The sequence below is a fragment of the Poecilia reticulata genome, linkage group LG6 (assembly GCF_000633615.1).
Source record: "Poecilia reticulata strain Guanapo linkage group LG6, Guppy_female_1.0+MT, whole genome shotgun sequence".
NCBI classification, from domain to species: Eukaryota; Metazoa; Chordata; class Actinopteri; order Cyprinodontiformes; family Poeciliidae; genus Poecilia; species Poecilia reticulata.
In genome coordinates, this window is record NC_024336.1 from 6379960 (window position 1) to 6390445 (window position 10486).

Below are 10486 nucleotides of genomic sequence, written 5' to 3' on the forward strand. Positions count from 1 at the left end.
CCTTTATTTGAAAATCGTGAGGTACTGAACTTACAATTAAAAATAAAATGAAACAGACATGGGGAAGTGTCAAAAAATAGGCCACTTTTAATTTCTATGAAACAGTACACGCTGGTCGGTWTCTGACCCTCTGAACCTATTACATTCAGAAGCATTGACAAGTGTGATAAAAAGTATCCACAGCTAAAGTTTTGTAATCATTGCACTGCCTCTCAGAAAACCTGGGCAACTGTTGCTCAACACCAGAACGGCAGTAAYGTCTAGCGAATTGAAAACATAACATAAGAAAGTTGCTGATGACTTTCAAACAATTCTGGCAGCCAGATTGCAGAAAACTTTAGTGGGCATGTCAGTGCAACCTCAAGAAATTACTTTGCAATGATACRATCTTTTTCCCCGCCAATCATAAGATGAAAGCACAATTCCTCTTCTCCCAAGAAGCCAAACAGGCCAGCATCCCTCCGTTAACACCATCTCATGTAGAGCTGCTGCATCCATCTGCATGCTAAAGAGAGAGACCCTCTCAGAAGCGCMGGCGCCATTGCTGATTAGCATTTGGACACAGGGGACAGGGAGCAAATCCTGGAGTGTTGTTGCCGTGTATGTGGAGGCAGCTCCGTGAATGCCAATGGGCTGTGCGCTGAAAGGAGGGGAACTAAACAAATTGCCGGACATGTTGCATTAGCACCAGATGTCAAAGAGATGTTTTGTGTCGAAATCTGGGGAGGTTCTGTGGTGTTTCTACCAAGCCGGTGTGGGACGGTTTTGAAGATGCCACATCTTCTTCATGTTTGGTTTTTCAGTGGCTTGGAAAAAACAACAACAACAAAAAAAAAAACACTAGAGCATGCGGTTCCCATGATGACAGCCAATTTTCATTGGCAGCAAGAATACTGGGGAAAGAAATAGTGATGCATAAATTATGGTTGCCTTGCCTTAAAGGCTCACAGCAAGTATACAGCTGTGTGCCTGCAATACCTCTTCCACCAGAACTCTACCATTCTTAATACATCTGTGTGTGCAGGGAAGAAAAATGTTTTTTTTTACTGCTTGTTAAAGGCTTGAGAAGCTTTTATTATCATCAAAGTGCATATTGGATTTTGTATTTACTGTGTTAGACTGATGGAGCCCACATCACGGGCAAAAATTAAATGCTGATCATGTTGTTCTCACAAAAGCTTTGATGTACAAACAAAGTGTATGGGATCTCTTTACGTAAAAGCCCTTGCTGCTTTGAACTGCATTGTTCACCTAAAATGAAAAAGCTGAAAGAGGAGAACAGAAACAAAGTACAGTATTTAAAGAGGAGCCAATGGCTGATGTCTCATTGTCTCGCATTGTACAGTGCAGATAAAAGGCCCGGCTTCATTTCTGAACTGCGAGGTCTGCCCCGAACAACAGGATGCCAGTTCATATGTTAACCACACCAATTATTTGCATATGGTTTCCCAATTATAAAGGCTAATGAGAAGATTAGGGGAAACCCGCACCGAAGCCAGCTTGTGGAATTTCTATTGTGATCAAGCAGTGGCTCAAAGAAGGGCGTGCGAGAGCCAATGAATGCCAAGCTTCTTGCGTCCTCCACCGTAATTCACAATCCTGCTCAAAAACAAAACCTCAGCATACATTTCTCCACCTGTTTTTTTTGTTTTGTTTTTTTCATGATCAGCAAAGAACCTTTCAGAGCCAAACATTTTGAGAAGCCTTCCTCWTCCTCTTGGCTGCTTAATGGCACAGAAAACTATATGCGCTACTTGGCATGAATAGGCACATCCTCGGAAAAAACAAACTCTTCCAGGCGTTTCCATTTTCTCCTCTTCACTTTCCAGCGTATATGAAGCCATTCTAGTCATTATAACCTCCCCATTCAGACGCCTGCAGGGGATCCCTGCTGCTCCATTAAGGCCATATCAAGCTTCACAAACTCTGATTGCAGGAGCCATCAATAGTGCTGATTATGGGAGTTAATTAGGATGCCTGGCATGAGAGAATGTCACGTCTTTCTTTTTTAAATCAGAGATGTTAAATTTGATGCAACAGCTGAAATTCTGTCAAGGTTGAGTCACTTGCTGTGTGGCGCAGATAATGGCAGCATCTTTGCTAGAGGTTAGCATATAGCACAAATATATTGTATTAGCCGTGTGCTCTTGCAGAATCAGAGTTGGGACTTTTCCCTGATGACTGCTTTTCATTTACACTTTTATTCTCAGTCCTTGAGCCCCTGACACCTCCGTTTGTGTGTTCAAACGAGTTCTACCGCTCTCAGTCCGTGTGTGTACTTTTGAGACATGTGCACAAAACCAATTAGTTTTAGGATGTTGAAGTAGTTGGCTGTGGCGAAATGACAATGGAGTAATTGAAGAGGCTGGTGGAATGAGAGGCCAGGCAGCTGAATGCAGCTGACAGAAGGGAGTGTTTCCTTCACTGGCAAAATAAGTCAGGCCTGTATGAAGGTGTTCTCACAGTGCTGTACAGTAATGAACATGGCAGACTTTCAGTTGTCTGACATTAATTATGATTAGGTTTTTGGTTGCTGAGTGTTACTTAGGTTTACCTTACTTCAGATCTTGTCAGTTTGTAAATTATGAACATGTTTAGATTTTAATCCTGCAGCTTTTCCATGCAGCTCTTGATTCCTAYTTTGAGCTCTTTWTTTTGGTCCCTGATTGCAAACAGTCTGAGTCATTTACAAATATTAGGCTAATCTGAACTTAAGCAAAATATTATCATGCTTATATAGCTACAAGTTCAGTAAAATAACAAACTACATTTCATTGGTGTCATGAATCAGTTACCCACGAAGGTCTCTCTTCCTACTTTACAGTGAGATATAATTCATCCAAACCAAAGTTTCTGAAGGTCAGCCTTAATATGCTGCTTCAACATAGTTCMTTCAATTTCATCATGGTTAATTTTAATTCAACTCAACCCAAAAAATGCATATCTGCACTTATCAGTCACATTTTACTTATTCTTTTCTTCAAACCTGCCTTAACTTGATAATCAATTGAAAGGTGTAGAAAGCATTTCTAAGAAATTTTATTTTATTGAAATGTTAATCTCCCATTCCATCTCGTTCCAAATAGCAAACCCTGAGTCAATGTTTAACATTGGATCAAGATGTCCCTGTTTTAAACTAGCTAAGAAATTTAATAGTAAATCAGTGTGATCTGTTTCTGTGAACCTCAAGTGCAAATGACTCAAGTGACTGAGTTTAAACCCAAGCTTCTTCTTAAAAAACAGTACAATGTGCAGATTTATATAAAGGATAACTAGGTTTATTGGAAATAAAATGAATACCAAAGCAATCCACAAACAGTAAAAACTGTAAGCGTTCAATGCTAATTAGTCCCAGAAGCTGCGTTGTTAAAACGCAGTGCATGCATGTGTGGGATCTGAAAACAAAACAGCATCTGTGATGAGTAAAAAAAACAAAACAAAAAAAAATCCTTGTTTCATTCACTCAAGTGGAAAAAGAAGCTTTGGAAAGAGACAGTTTCCACTTTAATAAACTTAAGTAGCAGAAGCTCATTGTTTGGAGCATTTAGCTGTTAAAAAATTTATTTTTTGACGAGACAGAAAAGTTTATAAAGGTACTTTGTGTGCAGATTTTGGCCTCGAATCTGTCAAAATTACCTTTTTGTTTTCACTGTATTGAGCTTTCCAAGTGACATAATAGCTGGGTTTATCGTCCTCAGCCTAATCTATTTGATAGATAGCTTTTAAAAAAACATCAGCGAATCTGTTGTTACTAACCAATCATGCTTCTTTCTAAGAGGCCATTTCCTGTTCGATTTTATCAGTTGCCTGACAGATTTTGGCACACCACCCTAAACAGTACTTTAGATTTATCTGGGCCTCAGCAAGAGCTTTATTGACTTTGGCTTTCCTGTCTGTCAGCAAGGGATGCTTATGAGCTTTTAACAATACAGGCAGATATTTGTGTCTCGCTTAAGAAGCATCTAGCTTTTGTCTTTCTCTAACTTGCTGCAAACCATATTGGCGGAGTGAAGGTGTAAGAATTAACAACATGAATCCTTTATAATTTCATGCGAACAGCATAAAGTCTGGCTTTTTTTCTTCTGGCTGCTCTGTTGGTCTTAAGAGCCCCACTAGAATTTCCACTGCTGTCCCGCTGTGACAGGGATGTGAATGGTTGGCTCCGTATCACTGCAGCTCACAGGGATAATTATATCACACACACACAAACCGTACGCGGACAGTTTCACACTCCTGGAAGTACAGACTCTGCACATGAAGACTAAAACATGCTGACCGACTGGAGCTGAGCTGCTACACCTCATTAAATTGGGAAATGAATCCTGGACAGAGTGCTGGCTCCATTTCAGATAAGCTTGAAGTGTTTTAGGATTCAACRCAAAAGTTATTGTGGCTAATTGTTTTGTTGCCAATTCTGATTTCCGATTTATCACTATATATCAAATCTACATACAGGTGCAATGGGTGCAATATCCCAATCACAAATCTTTGATGACATTTTCGGGGCTATTATATTTAAGCTGAATGTGGATGAATGTGAATTTACTCTCATTGCCCTTGATACCCAAACGTAAAACTGATGTGGGTGGCTTAAATACTTAATGGCACTGGTGGGGAATCGTGACGATGGAAAACAAAAGAAAACTAAGCAAAATGTGGGCGCTACTAATACTGCCACTGCTACATAAACTAACAATGTCTTAATTGGGTGTTTTCCTAATATGGTGCAGCTTTAATGAGATCATAAACTAAAGTTATGTGGCCAAACCAACATTTTAAACTTCTTTATTCTGCTTTTTTTTTGTCTGTTCCTTTGAAAAAGTACAACCTCACTGAAACCTTTTTATTTCAAACAGGCTGCTGATGTTTGCAAATCCAACATGTTCAATAGCGGGCAGAGTTAAAACACAGCAACTTTGCTACATCTGTTCAACCGTGCTATATGATGAAAGATATGCTCTCTCTCGCTCTTTCGCAGCCTGAATGAACTGTAGATATGCCTTGACAGTAAATGCATGTTTCCTTTAAAAAACCTCCTACAACTTTCACGCTTCCTCTGACTACTTTTCATTCCAGGAACCAGCAGATTTTCTTGTTTATTTATTAAATTTTTACGGAAATGATTGCTCACATCTCAGTCAGACTTTTAACCATCTTCACTAATGAAATATTTGTAAATCACCTCTGATTTTAACTTGCTCACGGCACGTYGAAAATAAATATTGAAGGATGGAGTGTGTTCAGGTTGTGCAACACTGCCTGCAGCCTTCAAAAGAGGCTGGAAGAAAAGCTGCCCCTTACCTTTGTGTGTGAAATCCCAAGCCAAACCTACCTTTTTGTGAACGCAGATCTGTGATTGGCTGTGCCGGGCGAATAATACGCAGCTTCCCAAGAGAGTTGTAGTGGAAGCCCAAGGTAACAAGTTACCAGACACCAGCTTTGGGGGCCATAACTGTATCACGACCCTGGGGCAGTGCTAACGAGCGCATTCACTCCCCGGAGAGGACCATTCCCAAATCCTGACTTGCTGTTTAGCCTCTGGTACCAGACACAACTTCCACCAGCTCCTSATCTAAAACCTTGTTCTGTCAACCCGGAGGGCAAGACRGCTACACACAGCTCTGCCTCTAAAAGCCTCTATTAGATTCTTTCATGTTGTAACCATCATTAAAATCCAAAATTTGCTAATGTGCTTTTGTGATAGTTGAGAAAATGAGCCTGCCCGAGCTCTAATTGAAGCTGTGACATTTTAATACCAGACTAGTGAATGCCTTGGGTGCGACATGCAGGAAGGAAAGATTAAAAACAGGTCTCTCTGCAGTCATTAAAAGATAGTAAATGACTCCTTTTTAGGCGGTTTCTTTATTCTCATCTGAGAACAGCACCCTTTCTCAGACAAAATACTGATGAGCTCCTTGCAATAGCTTTGAATAAAATTAGAGATGTACTGTTCAAAATTTGATAGCCAATTTCCTATCTCTGGTTTTTCTAAAGCTTTGACCTGATGATTAACTTTTAGTAGCTATGATATTAGAAGATGTAAGACCATTCAAAATATTCAAAATATATTCAAGCATTCAAAATATATTTGTTCAGCCTTAAAAGCAAGCACTAATTGATTTCACATTTTAAACTACTAATCTATTCCACCTATTTGTCAGTGTTTTATGTTAGTGCTTAGCACTCGAAATACAAGTGTTGCTAAAATAGCTGCAACTATTGATCCTTACCTCAAATCAGATTTCCAAAATGCTGTAAGTTTCATGACACACTGAGGTTGATAGTTCAAAGAACAAAACAACTTGCTGCACCCATTTCACCCTTCCTGTTATCTGCTGAAATTCTTGCTYTCTTTCGCAGCCTGAATAAACTGCAAACATGTCCTCATACAGTTCAGTCCAAGGTTAAGGTTTTTAATAGTACATTAGATGAGCAGCTCTCAAAAGATAACATCCTAAAACCACGTCATGAAAGGAGAATCAATGTTGAATTTTTTCTTTGTTGTATTTACAGTTGAGTGGAAAAAGATGTTATGTAATTGTTTCACTCTTTTCAATAATCAGTGAAAAAAATGTACAAATATATCTTTAAATCCAAGTCTTTCAGGTTTGACGCCTTCCTTGCCATTAGATTAAYCCTTAGTTCCTCTCTATCTGATTCAGTTCTGGATTGACTTGAACATTGCCCGATGTTAATACCACTTCAGGTCAGAAGCAACATGGTGGTAAATTTGAAAGCTCACTTTAAGCCTAAATCTGCCAGAGGTGTGAATAATTTGGGGATTAACTGAGTATTACAGTTTCCTTCCACTTAGCTTCTTACGTCTCTCTTCTTCCTCTGACTTTACTGTTTAACACCTCAGTAACATWGAAACTTTCTGACTTTGAGTCGAAATTGAAGCGAGTTGTTGCCAGCTCCGTCCCGTAGAGCTTAAGTATGATACATTCACCGATTACGGGAATTTTCTAGTTCCCGACCAGCCGATCTCAGATAAAGTCCATTTGGTTGAAAATCATTTAATTCTGGTCACCAACCAATTTCTCTGTCGTGCTTTTATAATAGCTCAGAAAATGAGTGTGTCTGTGCTGTAATTAAAGCTGTAACATTTCAGTACTGGGCTGCTTTGGGTGAGACATACAGGAGGGAAAGATAAAAAAAAATGGTATTATCACTTTCATTAAAAGATAGAAAATTAATCTTTTTATTTTTTATCCAGTTAAATTGCAGCCACAGAGACTAAAGTCACCACGAGTGCAGTCAGGTGTACTTTAGTGTCTACTTGTTACCAAAGCTYTTTTCACACTCTTCTTTTCATTCTCTTATTTTTTTGTCTGTGTTTTGCTGTTATTCTTTTTTTTTTTTTGTTGCTTTGTCTCAAACAACAATAGCATGTATTGAAAGCTAATGTGACATCTTAGCACCGCATCTGTCTGCTAGCAACAAGAAACATAGAGAGAACATCAGTGTTGCTGTTTTTTTCTTCCGTAGTTACAGAAAATGTATCATCTTGCCRAAAGGTTGTGTTGAAAGAAATTTGTGTAAATAATGATTATTGCTTTGTTTAAAAGAAATTCAGACCAGTCACTCCGCCTGAACCTGTGGTATCCGCGCCATCTGTCTCCATTAAACAGCTATCAAACAGTCGTACCTGACATTTGCTGCTGCAGCTGCTGTCTCGCAAAAGACTGATGGTCCAGTGTCAGAAATCTGACCTCGCCGCAGATCAATTTGCCTYAAGCCTAATCTGCCAGTCGCTCACATTGATAAAACTGAGGGTGAAATGTGTTGGAATGAAAAGTATGTCCCCCTGTTCTGAACTTTGGCCGTGCCATCCACCGGCGTTTGGAAATCGAAGCAGAGGCAAAGCCCTAATGGCGCAGCGTGATGAGTGCAGCGAGATGAGCCCGCGCGGCTTCCTGTCGATCCCTATTGGAATGCTCCACATCAAAAAGATAGCCCCCAGCAAAACACTGCACACACCAAGAGACATCGATCTGTAACCACAGAGTCAGTGCATGTAACTAGCTCGCTTGTTCCACCTCTGACCCTCCCGTGGATGCAGAGCAGGACAAACTCGGTTTTATGATTAATAGCTTCTGCCACTGGATGTGCTGTGAAATCCTTAGCTTTCATTTGATGTCTGAGATTCTCTTTCTCTACTTTTCTTTTTCGCCTTGCAGTTGTGGAAGTGTCCTCAGTCTGTGATTGAACAGCGGAGTGGGAAGGGCAGACCACAGCGACCCATGATGATGATGGAGATGAGGAGTTTGGAAGCAGTGCTGCTGGTGTTGATCCTCGGACACCTCGCCTCTGCTCTGGAGGTCCCACTAGACCGTAAGGGAACAGATCACACCACACATCAGAAACCAGGGAAATGCTTAGGGTCTATAAACCAGGGGTCTGCAACCTTCAACAATGGCTCGCAATGCCTTAGGCTAAAAATGTTAAAGAACCTAATGTTTTTTTCATTTTTTCAACAGAATTGCACTAAAAGTACCATTAAGGTGTTTTTTGATCATTTGGTTTTTTTTTATTTGACCTTTTTTCTGTGTATGTCAAAGTATTAACTCACATAAAAACAAAAATACAAAGTGATTTTCAGCCCTTCAGGTTAAGACAGGTTTTGTTTCCAATATATCTGGTTGGAAATGTGACCATCACAGACGACCCTTGTCCAACCACGGGACAACCTTTTTTTCTCTAATCACTAATGTCTGCATCTCTTTACTGTCAAATTGCTTTTCTTGTTCGCTGATTCATTGGGGGAACCCACAAAAGTTCTTCCAGGATGTAAGTCATGAATAAATGCTTTGCTATTAATAAGTTTGCAGTTTTTCTCTGTCCACATTTTGAGGATTTACTTTGTTTTCAAACTGCTCAAAATTTATGCCTAGTTTATATTAGAAAGTTTGGAGTGTGGTTTGGAGTGAAATTTTGCACGTATTTATTTCTGTGCTTGCTTTCTTTTGTTTTGTGTGTTTCTACGGATGTGGAACATTTCACATAGAAAAAGGCCACAAACAGCATGACTTTTTCAGTTATTTGTTTTGTCATAGTCCTTTAGTTGTCTCCCCAGCAGTGACAGAAATTCAGTAAGCATCACTAAAGAGAAACACATTTTGTTGTTCTGCATGCTTTTGTGATTTTTTATTTTTATTTTTGCCATTGCACAGATAAAGAGAGCTTTTTGTGTGTTATGTCAGCACAAGCCCCTGTGTGGTTTTGGACAYTTTGGTCAGTTTCAGTGTGTTTGGTAATGACTGCTTGTGTGGTCGACGCACAAGAAGAAAAACGGTTTCAGATTAAGCAGCAAAGGTCATGGTTAAACATTTCCCTTCTTTCTGATCTCCATGTAGTGGCACAGCCTCCAACAATAACTCACCAGTCCCCAAAGGACTACATCGTGGATCCTCGAGAGAATATTATAATTCACTGTGAGGCGAAGGGGAAGCCGCATCCCAGGTAGGAAAAAGCCAAGTGCAGTTTAAAATTCAAGAAGTGTAAATACTCCTTTAGCTCTCAGACATTAGCAGTTCGAGCTCAAATATTTTATTTTATTTTATTCCATCTCAGTTTATTTGTAAGCACGCTGCCCTTGCTGCAGGCTAATTGTTACTAAGGCTTCTGATTGCTGCAAATGCTTTGCTGCCTCTTACACAAACATGTATGCATTTTTTTGTTTCTTAGTTCTTGTTCCTTAGGCTTTGGTGATTTTAAGAAGGCAAACCAAAAGCAAGCACAGGGGTTGAGGAGTTTTATTTTCTTGTGTTTCAATTTAGACACTGATGTTGTACGTTTGGTTTCCACAAGTTAAAACCAAATTAGTTCATGTTCATAGTTCACTACTTCAACAACTTAAAATAATCCCAGAGTCACAACATGAACCAGTTCTCATTTATTCATCATATGTGTGCTGATTAGCAGACTGATTCTATCATTTAATTTTTTCAGCCAGACCTTCAATAGCTTTATTTACCTCTTTGTTTAATCTTGTMATGTTGTGTTATTTAGTGTCAATAAACATGACAATCACATATTTCCTGACAATGAMATTAAAAATTTAATTTMATTGTCAGGAAATTAAATTTTTGATTGGATACATTTCTCTATTGACACCATGTCTGTAACTACGGCCACTTACATCGCACTTCAAGCTCTTTGATAAAATTTTGATTTGTTAAAAGATGTCTGCTGACAAAATCTTCACTCACATAAATCAAAGATAACACCYATACTGTTACTTTGTTTATACTTACCAGTAAAATGGGTTGGAGACAAAAGTTAGAAGTGACTGAATGCCTTAAACTTCATCTACGTTCAACATTTCATTTCTGCTTTACCTTTATAGTTTCATTGATGCTTAGGGCATGAGCGTTCAGTTTATATTAAATCTAAAGCAAACAAGTTTCACACAGATATGTGTGTGTGTAGCAGACTGAAGCACCACCACATGCACACACACACGCACACCGACACACACACACAC

The 10486-nt window shown here is 39.3% G+C and overlaps 1 protein-coding gene across 1 annotated transcript in view; it reads left to right on the plus strand.

Moving 5' to 3' along the window:
• Nucleotides 1-10486, plus strand: part of LOC103465827 (neuronal cell adhesion molecule-like) — a 90152-nt gene that overhangs the window by 52764 nt on the left and 26902 nt on the right. The window contains exons 3-5 of the mRNA XM_017305239.1: nt 8181-8334; nt 8779-8790; nt 9357-9462. Coding sequence (XP_017160728.1) covers nt 8244-8334; nt 8779-8790; nt 9357-9462 — 209 coding nt within the window. The 5' untranslated portion in view covers nt 8181-8243. The remainder of the gene's footprint in view (nt 1-8180; nt 8335-8778; nt 8791-9356; nt 9463-10486) is intronic.